Genomic DNA, 19,914 nt, shown 5'->3' with positions numbered 1-19,914 from the left:
CCATGGACTGTCCCTTCCCACACTGTGACTGTGCATCTCACATGCCACTTGCTTTGACCAGTGGATCAGGAGCAAACAGACACAAGTAGAGACTTGAAGTGTGTCTGCCAATGGGGCTTGCCCTCCTGAGGAACTCAGGACCCTGTGACCTCCGTGCATGCAAATCCAGCCTAGCCTACTGAGGAGGAAAGACACGTGGCCTGGTCATCTCCATCACCCAGATGACAGCCAGCCATCCTGCCGGACATGTGAGTGAGGCCACCGAGGCCCAGATAGCTCCCAGCCCACCTCCCCCTGCTAATCCACCATGAAGCATGAGTTCATGCTTTATAGACATGCATGACATCGTCTGAGGCCAGCCCAGATTCAAAGGACTGCCTTGCAGAGTCATGAGCTAAAAAAATGTTAATTGTCTTCAGCCACAGTGTTTTGGGGTGGGAGGATCGTTATGCAGCAACAGACAACTGGTACACCAGCCCCAACCAGGATGGAGGGAATGTGTGGCACACCTGGACCCCAAACCAAGAGGAAGCAGCCCCTTCCCATTGCTTCTGCCATCAGCAGATGCCCCCAGAGAGAAAAAGTACTTACTGTCACATTTCATCCCCTGGTGGATGAGTCCATACAGCAGTGACCCACAGTGGTCACAAAACGTGGGACTGGAGTACGTGTGGATCTTAAACTTGTGTTTGCTCCGGGGATCCTGGAGCCAAGAGAAACAACAGAAGGAGCCAGCGTCAGTGGACCATGCCAAGGGTTCACCCTACATCGAGAGGCACTGGAGAACTCAACAGGGACTGAACTTGGTCCCCAGAGGTCATTGTACCTGTTGGGACCATTGCTGGAGCCCTGTGCCCAGACATGGTGCTGGATAAATAGTTGTAGAAGGAACGAAGGATAAAGACAGCTGACTGCTCCCTTTGCAGCCCCATGCACACTCACCCCGCCTGCAAACCTCCATCTGGGCCTGCCTGGGAACCCAACCTACAGGCTCCTGCCTGTAGCAGGGACTCCAGAGATGGGAAAACAAAGCGACAGACACATCATCTAAACAGGGCTCCCGACTTTTCTTTCTTGCCACTTTTATTCTCCAAGCATGCTTCTGCAGTGATCAAAAACCCAAGTCTGGATGTGAAACCTCCCTGCTTAGAGACCACTGTCAGCTCCTCATCACTGACAGAATAAAGTTCAAAGCCCGATGGACAGTCCGTAAGTTGTGGCAGAGACTGCTGGTTTCCCACCAATATCCATTCTTCCCTTTAATAGTCGAACCCTTGAGTTTTAGCAGAGAGCATGGCTATCCAGATAGAGGCCACATTTCCCAGCATCTCTTGCAGCTTGGTGTGGCCATGGTGCTGAGTTGCAGCCAATGGGATGTGTGTGCTCCAGGGCCATTCCCTTCAAATGGAAACGCATACTTCCTTGCTCCTTTCCCTCTTCCCACTGGTTCAAAGATGGTGGGAACTGGAAGTGACCACCCTGGACCCAAACTTAGAGCCACAAGGGGGAAGGACAAAAGCACCCTACCAGCCTTGAATTTTGTCCCTTTGGGTTGACCCCTGAGAGAAAAACCTAATTTCTGCCTTGTTGAAGTCACTATATTTTGGGGGCTATATCTCACAGAAGCTTACATAATTTCCTAATCAATAAATATGCCTGGCAGTGCAGGGCAGTGGTAAAAGGCAGACTTGGATAAACTTCCTGGGCTCTAAGCCTTGTGACTTTGAGCAAGTTATTTAACGGTTGTTTATTTTCTTTTGTTTTTTAAGAGACAGGGTTTTGCTCTGTCACCCAGGCTGGAGTGGAGTGGCACGATTATAGCTCACTGGAGCCTCGACTTCCTCGGCTCAAGTGATTCTCCTGCCTCAGCTTCCTGAGTAGCTGGGACTACAGGTGCATGCAACTATGCCAATTGTTTTTTTTGGAGATGGAGTTTTGCTCTTTTCACACGGGCTGGAGTGCAGTGGCACAATCTCGGCTCACTGCAACCTCTGTCTCCTGGGTTTAAGTGATTCTCCTGTCTCAAACTCCCGAGTAACTGGGACTACAGGTGTGCACCCCCATGCCCGGCTAATTGTGTGTATTTTTAATAGAGATGGGGTTTCACCATGGTGGCCAGGTTGATCTTGAACTCCTATCCTCAGGTGATCCACCTCCCTTGGCCGCCCAAAGTGCTGGGATTACAGGAACAAGCTACTGTGCCAGGCCTGCCCAGCTAATTTTTAAAATTTTTTTTGTAGAGAGGGCTTCTTGTTATGTTGCCCATGCTGGTTCAAATTCCTGGTCTCAAATGATCCTCCTGCCTCAGCCTCCCAGATTGCTGGGACTACAGGTGCACACCACCATGCCCGGCTAATTTGATCTTTTTGTGCTTCAGTTTCCCTATCTGTAAAATGCTGATGGTGCTAGTGCTCTGCTTATAAGACTGTTGGGAAGCATAAATGAATGAATCTGTCTAGAGATCTTAGAACCACCTGGAACATAGCAAGCAGCATAAGCTTTTGCATGATTGTTATTACTACTTGTCCAAGGTGATCTCCAGCTAAGCCCCTCCTCCCACCCACCCACATGTGCACGTACTATGTACATTCTCAGCATTCAGGGCGCACCCCCACTCCCAAACAGGCCTTAGGCCTTCGTAAGCCTTTGGCTCTGCATTTCTCTTTCTTCTTCAAGAGATTCTTTCTTCACAGAATCGGTTTTAGTTCAAGAGAACTCTTTCTGTAAAAGTTGCTTTCTCTGTTGTGTATTGCAGGCCAGGTACAGTGTCTCACACCTGTAGCCCCAACACTTTGAGAGGCCAAGATGGGAGGATCGCTCGAGGCCAGGAGTTCAAGACCAGCCTGGGCAATATAGTAAGACCCCCATTTCTACAAAAATAAAAAATTAGCCAGGTGTGGTGGCACATGCCTGTAGTCACAGCTACTCAGGAGATTGAAGTGGGAAGATCACTTGAGCCCAGGAATTTAAGGCTACGTGTGAGCATGGTTGCATCACTGCACTCCAGCCTGGGCAAGAGAGCAAGACCCTCCTTCTCTAAAAAAAAAAAAAAAGTACATGGCAGAAGTTAATAACTTGGGCCTCAGGATCCAACCCTGGGCTGATCTGACACCCTAGCCAGGTACATGCTACCCGTTTCTTCCTTCCTTCATTCATACATCCGTATGTATTTATTGATGCTGCCACAGATGCTTCCTTTAAAATTTGATTCTAATAACAGTGACAGAAAATGAAAATGTAAGCAAATAAACAGATACACTACATAGACATTCTTTTGTGTGCTGTGAATGTGATGAGTGTTTCTCCTAAGGAAACTGTTTCTTTTCAAAATTTGAAATAATTCCATACTGTATTATTCTGCTTTCATACTGCTATAAAGAACTGCCCGAGATTGGGTAATTCATATAGGAAAGAGATTTAATTGACTAACAGCCAATTTTCTTGAAGTGCCGAGCGAAGGGGGACAAGCCCCTTATAAAACCATCAGATCGCGTGAGAACTCACTCACTATCACGAGAACAACATGGGGGAAACGGCCCCCAGGATTCAATTGCCTCCACCTGACCTCTCCCTTGACACATGTGGATTACGAGGATTACAATTCAAGATGAGATTTGGGTGGGGACACAAAGGCTAACCATATCACATAACTACCAGAGTTGCTAAACTTTTGGAAAACTAAAACCAATGATATCAAGTGTTAGTGAGGAAAGAACATAAACTGGAACTCTCTTAGGACCCAGGAATCCTATTTTTCGGTGAAATGAAAACATCCAGGCCGGGCACAGTGGCTCACGCCTGTATCCCAGCACTTTGGGAGGCCGAGGAGGGCAGATCACTTGAGATCAGGAGTTCGAGACCAGCCTGGCCAACACAGAGGAATCCCGTCTCTATTAAAAATACAAAAATTAGCCAAGTGTGGTGGCACATGCCTGTAGTCGCAGCTACTTGGGAGGCTGGGGCATGAGAATCACTTGAACCTAGGAGGCGGAGGTTGCAGTGAGCCAAGATCGTGCCACTGCACTCCAGCCTGGGCAACAGAGCAGGGGGAAAAAGAAAAAAGAAAAAACCATATCCATACATGAAGGTTTATAACCACCTTATTTATAATAGCCCAGAACTGGAAACGATCCAAATGTTGTTCAACGTGTGAATGGATACAGTGTGAGGCATCCACACGGTGGAATACTTTTCAGCAGTAAAAAGGAATGAACTATTGGTACACACAGCAGCATTCATGAACCTCAAAAGCATTCTGGTAAAACACAGATGTCCAACACAAAAGGCTACACACTGTGTGGTTCCATTTCTAAATGTCCTGAAAAACACAAAACTATGGGGACAGAAAACACCAGTGGTTAAAAGGGGCTGGAGGTGGAAAGGGAATTAACGACAAAGAGGCAGATGCAGGAACTTTTTTGTTTTGGATATTGGAGTGGTCTCTATATTAACTGTGATGAATTTTACTTTATATTTTTAAAAGTGAATTTGCAGCCTGGCGCAGTGGCTCACACCTGTAATCCCAGCACTTTGGGAGGCCGAGGTGGGTGGATCACCTGAGGTCAGGAGTTTGAGAGCAGCCTGATCAACATGGTGAAATCCTGTCTCTACTAAAAATAAAAAAATTAGCTGGGCATGGTGGCCCGCCTGTAGTCCCAGCTACTTGGGAGGCTGAGATAGAAGAATTGCTTAAACCCGAAATCACGCCACTGCACTCCAGCCTGGGTGACAGAGCGAAACTCCGTCTCAAAAAAAAAAAAAGAAAAAAGAAAAAAGTGATTTTTGCTAGACACAGTAGCTCATGCCTGCAATTCCAACACTTTAGGAGGCCAAGGTTGGAGGACTTCTTGAGCTTGAACCCAGGACTTTGAGACCAGCCTGGGCAACAGTGAGACCCTGTCTCTACCATATGTATGTATTAAAGCCAGGCATAGTGGTGCATGCCTGTAGTTTTAGCTACTAAAGAGGCCAAAGTGGGAGGATCACTTGAGCCCAGGAGTTCAAGGCTGCAGTGAGCTATGATCAGGCCACTGCACTCCAGCATGGGTGGTGTCTCAAAAAAAATTTAAAAAGTGACTTTTACCACAGGAAACGTGTATCTCAATAAACCTGGCTGAAGAATCCTCAGCCACTGCAGGCTTTGGTTGCTTCCTATCTTCTTAATCAGCTACGAAGTTTCATGACACTCCCACCCTCTGCAGTCAGCAGATGAAGTACTGGTCCTTGCAGAGCTCTGGACAGCCAAGTTTGAGAGGCGAGGTCTGCTCTGCTTTGACCAGTGGGACGCCGTAGTGCTCTCAGTTGCAGAAGGACCCCAGTAATCACCCGTCCTGCTCAAAGATTGACGTGCTGTCCTAGTAACAACAACAGGGCTTGGAAATCCCAAGACAAAAACGAAGGGCTCCTTTTTGGCAGGTTAACCAGCCATGTCTCTATCTCTGGACAATGAGACTAACTGAATACATACGGTTCCTCTAAGAGTCCCCCTGCTCTGTGCCACAAAACAGTTCCCATTCTGCCTCTTGGACATTCACCTTAAAGTTGGGAATTCAGCGCTTCAAACCCACCTAAAAAGGAACACCTGTTCGAAAACTGAACCCCGCATGTTCTCACTCACAAGTGGGAGTTGAACAATGAGAACACATCGACACAGGGAGGGGACCATCATACACTGGGACCTGTCAGGGGGTGGGGGACTAGGGGAGGCATTAGGAGAAATACCTAATGTAGATGACAGGTTGATGGGTGCAGCAAACCACCATGGCACGTGTATATATATGTAACAAACCTGCACATTCTGCACATATACCCCAGAACTTTAATAATAATAATAAAGGAACCCCTGTTCATGACTGGTATTGGCCTGTAGGGGAAGCTCAAGGTTCTCTCACACCCCTACTTAACCTCTAAGGAGGCAGAGTTGATACAATTGGATGGATTCCAACACATGGATTGGCCAGACCCCAATGAGGAAGCTCACATGGAGGTTAAAAGGCACCCTTTCCATCTTTCTCTTCTCCCTTACATCCTTCACCTCTCCCAGGATGCTGCTGGATTCAAGTCTCATAGTCTTGCCCTGAGACCCTTGGTACAAGTGGCCTGAGCCAGCTCCACTCCAAGACCTAGGACACATTCTGTCTCTACTCTTGGCTCTTGTGGTCCCTTCTGGGTTCTCTGATATATTGATCTTACAGAGGCCAAGACTTAGGTTTGAGTTCAGGTTTGAATTTCCTTAATCTTACCTAGTACAGAAAAAAGGAGTCCCTGAAGGCCTTGTGAGCTCTACTTTAAGATCTGGGGCAAAACTGCAACTAATAACAAATTGCCTCTGTTGGTTTTGCACTTTTCATATAAATATTTTCTTGAGCGGTCTCCAGGACAAGGATTCAAGCATTTCTGACCAAACATGATTCAGTTCTCCATCTCAATAGTCTCTTAAACAAGAGGAGATACCAAGAGGCACAAAGAATGGGAAGGGAAAAGAAAGTACATTTCTTTTTTTGTTTGCGTGCTTTGTTTTGTTTTGTTGAGGCAGGGGCTTGCTCTGTCACCCAGGCTGGAGTGCAGTGGTGCGATCATAGCTCACTGCAGCCTCCGCCTCCCAGGTTCAAGCCACCCTTCCACCTCAGCCTCCTGAGTAGCTGGGATTGAAGGCACCTGCCACCATGCCTAGCTAATTTTTATTTTTTGTAGAGACACGGTTTTTGCTATGTTGCCCAGGCTGGTCTCAAACTCCTGGGCTCTAGTGATCTGCCCGCATCAGCCTTGCAAAGTACTAGAAGTACAGGTGTGAATCACCACACCCAGTCTCCACACATTGCTTGAGAGCTGCATGTGTATGCTGGGTGTGTCACACGCACGCTCTCCACTCCTCATGACATGCCACGCAGAAGGTAGCACTTGTTCCCACTTTAGCAACAATGAAACAGACCCTAACTACAGAGTAACTTCACCAACGTGACCCAGCTGGACCCTTGCAGAGATGGGGTTCACACCAAGTTCCTCTCCCTTCTCTCCTCACTCCCAACTTCACTCCATTGACACCTCATCTTCACGTGCAGCTAAGATAGAACTTGACTCACTCATTCATTCATTCACCTAGCAAATGTATACTGAGGGCCGAGTTCTTCCTAGGCATTGAGGATACAGCTGTGAACATAAGAGATTCTGCTCTCATGGAACTTAAACTCTAAATCCTCGCCATCACAGCACTTAAATCACTGACTTGTAAATCCACGCTTAATTGCATCTCTTCCACACTTCACTGTATGCAAGGTGAGGAAATTTTGTTCACCATTATACCCCCAGGGCATAAACTGTTCTTGGCATATAGAAGACGCTCAATAAATACTTAATAAATGAGAGTTAACATTTATTGAACATTTACTCATGCCAGGAACTATTTAAGGGATTTATCAGGCATTAACGCATTTGATCCTTGTAACAGCCCTATAAAGTGCATACTGCTTACTACCCCTATTTTACAGACAAGGAAACCAAAGGACTAAGAGACAAAATGTTTTGCCCAGGGCAAGCACAGCGTTGCACACAGTGGTCAATGGGTTGTTGTGACAGCTGCAGGGCGCAATCATCACTGTTGGTCACTGCAAACCCCTGCACATACACCTGCTATTTCAGGAAAATGATTTAGAAGGGGCTGTGCAGCACAGATTAGAGCCAGATGAGAGACACGAAAACCAATCAGCAAGTTGCAGAGAAACGTTGACTTCTTAAGGCTTATTTAGAGACTGCTGGAGAGCTCCTCTGACCTCATTCCCCTGCCTCTGCTTTCATGATGGATCATACTTGTAGGCACCAACTCTACCCACCCACTGCCCCAATCCCTCAGGCCAGACAAAGCAAGCCATCCTCAATGGATTCTTCCCTCCTCCTTCCTGCTACCTGAAAGAGCTTAAAAACCACACTCCCACACCTGTGGTCCTCATGACTCCCTCCACGACTCTCAAGGTGCATCTTCCAGGGTACCTATCCATGTCTGCCTGAGCCCAATGCCATCTCTGAGATGGACACTTCCCAACAGCCATGCTTGTACTTTGAGACATCCACATTCCCTGTACACAGCTGACTGGGGCAGAGGTGGACACTTGGCTCAAGGGTCAGATATGCTGAGCGGCTGGGACACGGGTAATCAGTTCTGAGGCCAGCAGACATGCAGTTCCAGGGCTGAGGCTGCTAATTTTATTTTTGATTGACAAATCATAATTGTATGCATTTATGGGGTACAATGTGATTGTTCTGATTGTTCTGGATATACACACACAATGTGGCATGATTAAATCAAGAAAATTAACATATCCATCCCCTAACTTGCCTATCATTTTCTTAGCATGAGACATTTGAAATTTACTCTCTTAATTACTTTGAAACATACATTATTATTGACTAATGTCACCCTGCTGTGCAATAGATCTCAAAGGCAATTCCTCCCATCTGAAATATTGTACTCTTTGATCAGCAACTCTCCATTTCTTCCCTACCCCCTGACTCCTGCTGTCCCCCCGCTTCTGGTAACCATCATTCTACTCTCTACTTCTATGAGTTCAACTTCATTAGATTCCACATCTAAGTGAAATCATGCAGTATTTGTCTTTCTGTGCCTGGCTTATTTCACTTAGCATAATGTCCTCCAGGTTCATCCACATTGTAGCAAATGACAGTTGGTACTGATTTTTATAGTGCGCTCTAAGGAGCCCTGAGAAACAAAGACAAAGATTACATGACCCCAGGGATGAAGCTCCTGGTTCTGGTCCCTGGGGGATCTGGCATCCTGCCTTCCAATTCCATCTGCCTCCCTGTGTCCTCTAAAAGTTCTCCTTTGTGCTTCAGCCAATCCAGGTAGGCATGTTACCTGCAACCAGGGGTGAGTCAAGATATTTATAATTGCCTTGGCTCAGGGACTGCCCATAGACCACACGGAATGGACAGCAGAGCCTGGCCGTGCTGAGAGTTAACACTTTAGTTACCATGTCATGGAGGGGATGTGGTAGGAGCTGGCAGAAGCAGGTGTGGGTAAGTGGAAGGTGGGGGGAAAAGGCTCAGAGGACTCAGTGGCTATTTACCAATCGGTTTCAGAGTATTTCAATATTTCCACAACTGGTACAGTAGTGCCAGTGCATGCAGGTTAAATATCAGTCCTGCCTGGCCAGGCTCAGTGGCTCACGCCTGTAATCCCGGCACTTTGGGAGGCCAAAGCAGGTGGATCATGAGGTCAGGGGATCGAGACCATCCTGGCTAACATGGTGAAACCCCATCTCTACTAAAAATACAAAAAATTAGCCGGGCATGGTGGCGGGCCCCTGTAGTCCCAGCTATTCCGGAGGCTGAGGCAGGAGAATGGCGTGAACCCGGGAGGCGGAGCTTGCAGTGAGCGGAGATTGCGTCACTGCATTCCAGCCTGGGCGACAGAGCAAGACTCCATCTCAAAATAATAATAATAATAATAATAATAATAATAAATTAATAAATATCAGTCCTGCCTTTAACCAAAATACGTTCCCTTCCTAGCCTAGAGGCTGTGGGTATTGACCAAGGCTATGGGTACCTACACAGCCTGAGATGAGTCTGGGAATCCTCATGGCCTCCAAGCCATCACTCTCTCTATGGGGTTTGGTTTTGATTTCATTAAAAAATGCAACTTCCTGGCTGGGAGCAGTGGCTCATGCCTGTAATCCCAGCCAAGGTGGGAGGATCGCTTGAACCCAGGAATTCAAGGCTGCAGTGAGCCATGATGGCGCCACTGCACTCCCGTGACAGAGTGAAACTTTGACTCACAAACAAACAAACAAGAAGACACAGCTTCCATCTCTGCCTTAATCCCTACCCCAGTCTCATTTTACATCAGATCCTCGTCACCCAGGCCACACGGACGGGACCCCTCCAGGCCACCAGGAGCCTGTCCCATCCCTGGCCTGGGTCCTACTTCATGCCCAGAGGTCACAGTGTGGAACCCAGAAGCTATATCAAGCCTGTAAAGAAGCTACAATTGGCCAACATGGTGCTTCTTAGAAATCCAAATAAGTTTACTATATTTAAGTCAGGAACTATCGGATTAAAATGTGAAACTTTGGCCAGGCACAGTGGCTCATGCCTGTAATCCCAGCACTTTGGGAGGCCGAGGCAGGTGGATCACAAGGTCAGGAGATCAAGACCATCCGGGCTAACATGGTGAAACCCCGTCTCTACTAAAAATACAAAAAAAATTAGATGGGCGTGGCGGCACGCACCTATAGTCCCAGCTACTCAGAAGGCTGAGGCAGAAGAATGGCATGAATCCAGGAGGTGGAGCTTGCAGTGAACCAAGAACGCACCACTGCACTCCAGCCTGGGTGACAGAGCGAGACTCCGTATCAAAAAAAAAAAAAAAAAAGAATAAAAAATGTGAAATACTGGTTCCTTTTGAGAAATCACCAGCTGTTACAACACTGAACACTCATCACTCGTTTCTGTGGGCTGAGCAGTCATTTCCCCCTTTAGATAAGTGATAAGCTTTCTAGTTTTCCACAGTCCCCACTCTTCTCTATTGTCTTACACCAGGCCTGCTTCACGCTTTCCCTTTTCCTGCCTGGACTCTGTAGGAATATGGATTTGGGATCTCTGCCAGACTCCCTATCCACTTCCCAACAGTGCTGGCATCCAACTCCATGAACACATCCCCTAAACTCCCGAGCGAGTTCATCTCAAGTGCTCTCAAAAACAGGTTTGAAACTATTACACTCCCGCCCCAACATCACCCCTTGATCATCCCCAGTCATCTCGCCCATCCCTGGAAATCAGGTTTCCACAGGATCCTGGCACGATTCATCTTCCCAGTATTTCCTGTTGCTGAGGCTCCATCTCCACATGCCTGGTACTAGGCAAGCTTGGATTCCCAAATATCCCTCCATTTCCAATCTTCATTCAAGAGATTGTTGAATACAACAACAAAATAACCATCGAATGTGATTTTTACTGCCACCAATTTTATTGAATTGAGCACATACTACCTGCCAAGCACTGTGCTGTGTCCTCTATGTCATGTCTCCAGATTCTCCTGACACCCCAGAGGAGTTAGACTGTTATCCTGGTATTCCAGATGAAAAAACTGAGGCTCAGAGAAGTAACTTGCCCAAGGTCACAAAGCAAGGACATGGGAGAGCCAGGACTGGAAGCCAAGTTTGTCAGACTCCAGAAATGCAGCCAGCCAAGTGGGAACCCCTCAGTGTCCCCTGGCTGTCCCCCAGTGTCCTCAGCCTCCCCAGAGGGTCTCCCACCTAACAGGGGGGTTAAGACGATAACACTCTTCTTCTCACACAAATTCAGCACGGGCCAGTGACAGAGTATTTGGGTCCCTGCCACTCCAAAACCAGAGTCTTTATAGTGAAAACAATCCCCAGCACCAAAGACAGGCAGATCCTAGGTCATCACTTAACCCCAGACACAGGCAGCTAAGGGGGAAGGAAGCGCAGGTGAGAGAGATGGAGGAGGGGGGAGGGAGGGAGGGAGGAAGGGAGGAAGGGAGAGAGGGAGGGAGGGAGGGAGGGAGGAAGGAAGGAAGGAAGGAAGGAAGGAAGGAAGGAAGGAAGGAAGGAGAAACAAAGAAAGAAAAGAAAGAAAAAAAGAAAGAAAGAAAGAGAAAGAAAGAGAGAGAAAGAAAGAAAGAAAGAAAGAAAGAAAGAAAGAAAGAAAGAAAGAAAGAAAGAAAGAGCAAAAGAGAAGAGAGGGAGGGAAGGAGGAAGGAAGGAAGGAGAGAAAGAAAGAGAGAGAGAAAGAAAGAAAGGGAGGGAGGGAAAGAAGGAAGGAAGGAGGGAGAAGGAAGGAAGGAGAGAGAGAAAGAAGGAAAGAAAGGAAGGAAGGAAGAAAGAAAGAGAAAAAGAGAGAGAGAGAGAAAGAGAAAGGAGGGAGGGAGGGAGGGAGGAAGGAAGGAAGGAAGGAAGGAAGGAAGGAAGGAAGGAAGGAGAGAAAGAAAGAAACAGAAAGAGAGAGAGAGGGAGGGAAAGAAGGAAGGAAGGAGGGAGGGAGAACGAAGGAAGGAGAGAGAGAAAGAAAGAAGGAAAGAAAGAAAAGAAAAGGAAGGAAGGAAGAAAGGAAGGAAGGAAGGAAGGAAGGAAGGAAGGAAGGAAGGAAGGAAGGAAGGAAGGAAGGAAGGAAGGAAGGGAAAGAAAGTCCTCTTTCAGTCTGAATGGGCTGTGCCGCTTTGCCCACAGGTGGGCTGAAATCTGGCTGGGCTGAAGTAAAACTGCAGGAATAAGGAAGCTGAAATGAGGCACACAGAGAGAAACACAAGCTAACAGCGTCCATAGAAGAGAAAGGAAAAGCAAATTGCAAGTTCAGACTGTGTCATCCCTGGGCATTTACAAGCTACGAAAGCTCCTGAGGCTCAATTCCCCAGGGGGTAGGCAGGCACGGTTAAACTGAAGGTCCCAGTTGGAAATACCCTCAGAACAGAGGGAAATTAACAAGCGCAGGCTCTAGAGTTAGCTGTGTGACCTCAGGCAAGTGACTTAACCTCCCTGAGTCCCCTGAGTCTCTGGTTCCTCAGCCGTAAAATAGGTCTAGTAACAGTACACATTTTATAAAACCTCAAGCACAGTGTCCTGCATACAGAACATAAAACCTCTTGATTTTATTATTCCCAAGAGAAAAAATCATCATGGCAACACTTCCCCAGCTTGTCATGAGCTGCCATAACTTTGCATGCCTGCATTCAACCTATAATATTATTAGGTAGGTGCAAAAGTCATTGTGGTTTTCACCATTGAAATGAATGGCAAAAACCACAATTACTTTTGCACCAACACAATATTTACTTGATGCTTTTCTTCAATTCAGTACTGCCATTTTTATTTAAATAAACCTATTTTAAAAAATGAAACTAAGAGTGTGAACTCATGGGATCAATGTGCAAACTGCCTTTTCTAATGCACCTTAAAATGAAGAAGACAATTTAAAATTTTACAGTGAAAATTTTAAATGTTCATCCCGACAGTTTCTGTTGAAACGCTGTGGAGAAACAGATACACATATTCCTGGTGAATGGGCCAATTGGTGTCATCCTGTGGGGGCAATTTGGCATTATCTATCCAAAGTATAAATGCTTTGTAAAAATTACAAATTCCTTTCACCTTTGACTCCATCATGTTGGATGACGGTGAAATAACCTGCATACATAGGAAGTAATATACAGATACAGTTATTCACTGAAGCCCTGTTTAGGGTAGCGTAAGATTTAAACAAGCTAAGTGTCACTGGGAATAATCATAGTGTGGTCACATAATGGAAGACTACTCAGGTATAAAGAACAATGAGGAAGTTCTCTGCATTAATATGGAAAACATCTTGTGTTTTTTGTGTGTTTTTTTTCGCTTTTTCTTTTTTTTTTTTTTTTAGACAAGGCCTCACTTTGTCACCCAGGCTGGAGTGCAGCAGCGCAATCTCGGCTCACTGCAGCCTCAACCTCCCAGGCTCAAGCAATCCTCCCGCGTCAGCCCTCCAAGTGGCTGGGACTGCAGGTGCGTGCTGCCATGCCCAGCTACTTCTTATATTTTTTGTAGAGACAGGGTTTCACCATATTAGTCAGGCTGGTCTCCTGAACTCAAGCTCAAGCAGTCCGCCTGCCTTGGACTCCCAAAATGCTAGGATTACAGGCGTGAGCCACCGCACCCGACCAAGGTTGTATTTTTTAAGTGAAACAAACAAAAAAAATCAAGGTGCTGAAGTGTGTATATTACATGGTATCTTTTGTGTGTGTGAGAAAGGGAGGTGCAATAAGTTAAGTATGTATCCTTTCTTTTTAAAATTATTTTTAGAGACAAGGTCTCACTATGTTGCCCAGGCTGGAGCACAGTGGCGAGATCATAGCTCACTGGAGCCTCAAACTTCTGGGCTCAAGTGATCCTCCTGCCTGAGCTTCCTGAGTAACTGGGGAAAGTCAGCTGTTAATTACACCTCTGGCAGGATACACCAAAAAAAACAAAAAACAAAAAACTAATAAGAGTGTTCATCTATAGAGGCAAGAGAGAATAAAGTAGACAGAGAGTAAAACTTCTCAGCACAAGACTTTTCTATACTTTTGATGTAAAATAGAATATTTTAGGGTTTTGTGGGTAACACATCAGTACTGCCATGCCCACAACTGCAAACAAAAGGCCAAAAATTTGCAAAAGACAAAAACAGTAGGGAACCCTTAATTGAGACTGGGTGGACGGAGATTGTGTGAGCATAAAAAGTGGAGAATGTGAGGAGCTGTAATTACACACGCATGGCACGGTTGAAAAGGGGACACTGTAATTTGGTGACGATCTTTCATTTTGTTCCTGGAGAGCAGAATGAATAGAGCCAATAACACCATGTAAACACTTGTGTGCTGGGTGATGATTTGCTTCAACCGCCTGAGATACCCTGCCCTCTTCTAACCCCGCCCCTTTGGTGAATACGTAATTATTCCATTTGAAGGATAAGCTTCTATTGTGTAAACTTTGGCAGAATTTAAAATACCATTTCCTGGGTTAAGATCTGCACTGCCTGCAGTCCATGTCAATATTAGGGGTGAATTAATAGCCACATCTAAGCTTAACTTTTGGCTCTTCAAGTTATTAACTTTTTGACTCTGTAGCCAGTTATGGTGGACATGCCTATACTCCCTGCTACTTGTGAGGATGAAATGTTAGGATCACTTGAGGCTGGGAGTTCAAGGCTACAGTGAGCCATGATCATACCACTGCACTCTAGCCTGGGTGACAGAGCAAGACCCTGATTCCAAAACAAACAAACAAAAAAGAAATGTTCACTGTTATCATTAATTTTGCCTGTTTTAAAATTCAAGTTTGTTTCTTTCGAATTATTTGTAATACATTTTCCTGTGTATTATTTAAGGATATTAATCCCTCACCTATGACATATGCGGTACATGTTTTCCCAGTTTCTCATTTGTCTTTTAATTTTGTAGATGTTTTTTCAGCATATAATGCATGTGCGTGTCTACGTATGTGTGCATGTGTGTGTGTGTGTGTGTGTGTGTGTGTTTAATAAAGTGCAATTTTTTCCCTTTTCCTGTGTGGTTTCTGTCTCTGCTGTCGTATTTAGAAAGTCCTTCCTGATATTTTCTGGTAGTCTCTTATGGCTTCACTTTTTTACATTGAAATCATTATTTCCCTTGGCATTCATTTTAGCATGAGCTCTAAAGAAAGACCTTTATTTCTACTCTTAATGTTTAGACAGCAAATGTATGAAATGCATCTTTTCCCTGCTGATTTGAAATGCCTCTTTTATGATACACAAATTTCTTAGGTATTCTTGACTCATTTTTAATATTGTCTTATGCTCCACTGATCTGTCTCTCTATCCCCACCGTTGCACCATACCATAGTATAAGCTCTTGGTATCTAGAGGCATGCATTTTTATACCCCCGGCCCCTCCCCTAGCATTCCTGCTTGCTTTCAATTTTTTCTTGGTTATTCTCATCCATGTATTCTCCCAGATTGTACTGGAAATGCCAATCATTGGCTGCTTGATTTATTGACCCTTCCAGAAAAATTCCAACCTACAGCACCAGCTCAGGGGACAGTAAAGCATCTGACCTCATGTTTCCAGCCAATGCTGAATAGACCAAGGTCGGGTCAGTGATGTGAAATTTATGAAGGAAGAACTGGGCCAATTAGAATTTAGAATAAGGAATTGTGCAGAGCTGGGTGCTGTGGCTGAGCTAAGGGGTGAGGTGGGGTGTGATACAGAATCACGACTGCCGGGAGAAAGACAGATCGGGGGAGCTAGCGGTGGAATTCACATGTAATTTGAGCCTTCTTGTGTTTTTCCAGAAAAGACTTTTCCCCCATAAATTCTTCTTAGTTGGGGCCTAAGTATTTATTCCTAGGTATTTTACCTTCTTTATTGCTATTTTAACTGGGATTTTTTCAATTTTATTTTAACTGGTTATTGCTAAAATACAGAAAAGTTATTGTCATTTATATCTTTATTTTATAACCAGACATTCTTTGCAAAGGGTACTTGATTATTTTCTTGAGTCTTCTTGGTAGACAACATTTGCCATCCACGCTAAGCGAGTCTTTTCTGCTTGGAGATTTATACCTGTAGTTCATTAGCCAGGCCAGCAGCTCTGAGCCCGGGTATCCCAGCCTCTGTAGCATACCTGAAAATGTCTTCCAGAAATGTACTTCCAGCTTTCACCATGACCACCCAGGCCACTGGGTGAAACTCACAGCCATGGTGAGCCACGATTTTGATGGGGAAGGCTGTATTCTCAGAACATTGGTTAAAAGCTGGGAAGAAATGGTGACCTCGGGCCAGCTCTCTTGATGTTATCCCTAGTTAACCTTAACTGTGAGCTAGAAATAACAACCCCAGGGGTAGTTAGGATAATAACCCTAGGGGTAGTTATCCATAGGGATAACAATATTTGTTTTGTGAGGTTGTTCTAGGGAGTGAATTACCTACAACCTTTAAAACAGCTACCTGACACGGAGCAGGCACTCAGTAAGTACCAGCTATTATTATTAACTATTAATTATTAATTATCGCTGCTCAGGGCACCCCTGTGCCTACTGAGTTGTGACTTTTCCCAATAAATCTCATGTATGTTTCCACTTCTTGGACTTCAGTCTTGATTTCCTGTGCCAATTCCCTCTACGACAGCTGTAAGCCATTCATTTATTTAACCATTTAGTCACCAAATATTCGTTGAGCACCTTCCCTGTGTCAGTCTAGTTGGGGAAAATAATAAAGAAGCATAAACCAATGTACACTTCCAAGAGCTGCAAAAGAGACACTCAGAGCTTAGAGAATTTACAAGGAGAGAGTCGGCTGGATAGAGGCAGGAGGGCTTCCCTGAGAAAATGAAGTTTAAACTGAAATCTTAAGGAATTAGAGGGTATAACCAGGTGACAGTCACCTAGCTGGGGCTCTGCCCCATGGGAAGAGAGTAACTGCTCCGCTGCATGAGGTTCAGAGTCAATCCGGATAGACCTGGCTGACACCACCCCACCTCCACCTGCTGGCTTCAGGCTCTGCCTCAACCCCGGTGACCTGTTTCCAGCTTGGACCCCTCAGCCAAAAGACCCTAACCCCCCTGAGAGGGAGTTTAGCATGAGATCAGGGGTCAGATTCTAAAGCTGGAATGTGCAAATTCAACACCAGCTCCGGTAATTTCCAGTCGTGCAGCCTTGAGCAAGCTACTTGAGCTATCTAAGCCTTGATTTTCTCACCTGTAAAATGGGGAGAAGAGCTGTCATGTGGAGAGAAATGACGGTGCTGGAGCAGGCACTGGAAGGCCAGACTATCTGGGATTGACTCTCAACTCAATGACCTCCCAGCTGTGTGACTTTGGGCAGGTTACCTAACCTCTCTGAGCTTCAGCATACTCATCTTTAAAATGGAAATAAGGCCAGGTGCGGCACTTCACACCTGTAATCCCAGCACTTTGTGAGGCCAAGGTGGATCACTTGAGGTCAGGAGTTCAAGACCAGCCTGGCCAACATGGTAAAACCCGTCTCTTCTAAAAATACAAAAATCAGCTGAGCGTGGTTTCGGGCACCTGTAATCCCAGCGACTTGGGAGGAGCCTGAGGCAGGAGAATTGCTTGAACCCAGGAGGTGGAGGTTGCAGTGAGCCGAGATCATGCCATTGCACTCCAGCCTGGGTGACAAGAGCAAGACTCTGTTGTAAATTAGTAAGTAAATAAATAAGTGGAAATAATAATAATCACACAAAAGCCTCATAGAATTACAAGAATTTAATGGATTAATATTTGTAAAGGACTCAGCACGGTGGCTGGCACATCGTATATATACTATGTAAGTGTTTGCTGAATGTAACATGCCTGCTTTCTAGATTGTGCAGATTAATGAAATCACAATGATGGCGCTTAACTTGACGCAGTGACTGGCATGTAGTATCCATATGATAAATGTTAGCTTAGAATAAAAATGACATCTGTGATCTTGGGCAAGTCACTGCCATGGTCTGGTCTCAGTTCCTCCTTCTGAAAACAAAGGGGTTAGGCTGGGTATTCCCCAGGGGGTCTTTGAGTTCTGGTGGAGGGTGTTCACAGAGTGACCCCACCTCTTCCTGTGCAGGCCAGGTTGTGCATTCATTGCTCAGGGTGTATAGTAGTTTCAGGGAACAATCACATGGCAACAGATCACACCCACATTATAAATAAATCCTCCGTCACCCACAAAACCACACCCATCTCCTCCCCTCCCCAGCCCTCTCCCCTGACAGTGCCGTAAGCCAACCAAGGGAAGTGGTCTGAGCACCCCTTTTTGCTAAGTGGGGGGTCCCGTAAATGCAAGATCAGAACATAAGATTATTCAACTTGCAAAGCCGCTGCCAGCTTGGTTTCCAGGTGCAGCCCCGGGTGCCCAGCTTCCTGACAGCACCCTCTGTCACAGAAGCTCTCAGCACACCCAAGTCTGCATTTCAGAAGAGCAGAAAGATCCTCTGTGTAGAAGGACACGGTGAGTTTGTGAATTACAGAGAAGCCTCCCATTCCTGCAAAGGACGCTGTTGGAGCAAATGCCCGCCAAGCGGCCATCTGCCCCAGGGGTTCTGCACACAGCAAGTCCATGCAGCCTCTGAGCCTCATGACCACTAGAAACAACGACCCTGAACCAGCAGGTCCACATAGACAAGGGCCTTAACTGAGGAAGGTGAATTCTGTGCAGGCCAACTCTGATGTCTATGCTGTTTTTGTTTTGTTTTGTTTTGTAATTCCACATCTCATCTTTCATCTTTTACCAAGAACGTCACTAGGACACCACTCTGCTGAACAGACAGGTATTGAAGAGCTATTATGTTCATGCACCATCCTAGGTGTGGAGCTATCAAACAGCAGATGCTGACCCCACCTTCAGGGATTTACAGATCCTAGCAGGGGGTAATAATTACTAGTGCAGTAACAGCTAACACATACAGCATTCACCATGAGCCAGGCACTGGTTTAAGTGCCTTACATATTATGAACTAATTTGATCCTCAACGACCATGTGAAACAGGTTTTTGACTATTCCCATTTTATAGGGGAGAAAACTGAGACACAGAGAAGTTAAATAACTCGCCCAAGGTCACACAGCTAGTGATTCATGTTTATCCAGAATCTGGGTTCTTTGTCACCATGTAAGTAAATATTAGGTTGGTGCAAAAGTAACTGTAGTTTTGCCATTATTTTGAATTACTTTTAACTAATTACTATTGCACCATTATTATTATTATTATTATTACTGAGACGGAGTCTTGCTCTGTCGCCCAGGCTGGATGCAGTGGCGCAATCTCGGCTCACTGCAAGCTCCGCCTCCCGGGTTGACGCCATTCTCCCACCTAAGCCTCCAGAGTAGCTGGGACTACAGGCACCTGCCACCACACCCGGCTAATTTTTTGTATTTTTAGTAGAGACGGGGTTTCACCGTGTTAGCCAGGATGGTCTCGATCTCCTGACCTTGTGATCCACCCGCCTCAGCCTCCCAAAGTGCTGGGATTACAGGCGTGAGCAACCTCACCTGGCCTGCACCATTATTTGTAATAGCAAAAACCGCAATTACTTTTGCACCAACCTACTATTCAGCTGTTCCCTAAAATATGTGACAGCAAGAAGACGTATGTAGTGCTCTGAGTACAAAATATTGGAAATTGGCCTGGTCAGGGAGGTCAGGGAGGGCTTCCCTGAGGAAGTGATGCTTGAGCTGCAGCCTAGAGGACCAGCATGAGTTGACCAGGGCCCTTAACCCTGCATGCAATTGACAGGTTGTGATCAATCAGAAATTTGGACTTAGTTGGTCTGGAATGGGTACGGACACTGTGTTCAGTTAAAAAGCCCTGCAGAAGATTCTACAATGCAACCAGGATTGAGACCCACTGAACTCACGGGGAAGAAGAGAGAGAAGAGTATCTCAGCCAAGGGAGAA

At 45.8% G+C, this 19,914-nt stretch overlaps 1 protein-coding gene and 1 long non-coding RNA gene across 20 annotated transcripts in view; one reads left to right on the top strand and one right to left on the bottom strand.

Annotated features, from left to right (window-relative positions):
- PRKCB (protein kinase C beta) overlaps positions 1–19,914 on the bottom strand; it is a 382,335-nt gene that overhangs the window by 186,683 nt on the left and 175,738 nt on the right. For all 19 annotated transcript variants that reach the window (XR_013410845.1, XR_013410839.1, XR_013410842.1 and 16 more), the window contains 1 exon segment: positions 592–703. Coding sequence is in view for 10 of the 19 variants with exons in the window: in XM_028840437.2 (XP_028696270.1) it covers positions 592–703 (112 nt within the window). In the remaining 9 variants the exon portion in view is untranslated.
- The window catches only part of LOC144338128 (uncharacterized), a 177,841-nt gene continuing 171,278 nt past the window's right edge, over positions 13,352–19,914 (top strand). Inside the window, exon 1 of the long non-coding RNA XR_013411969.1 lies at positions 13,352–13,416. This is a non-coding gene — a long non-coding RNA (uncharacterized LOC144338128). The remainder of the gene's footprint in view (positions 13,417–19,914) is intronic.

Source organism: Macaca mulatta, chromosome 20 (assembly GCF_049350105.2).
Source record: "Macaca mulatta isolate MMU2019108-1 chromosome 20, T2T-MMU8v2.0, whole genome shotgun sequence".
Lineage (NCBI taxonomy): Eukaryota > Metazoa > Chordata > Mammalia > Primates > Cercopithecidae > Macaca > Macaca mulatta.
The sequence above is the reverse complement of the archived record's forward strand: the minus strand, read 5'-3'. Positions and strand labels throughout refer to the sequence as shown.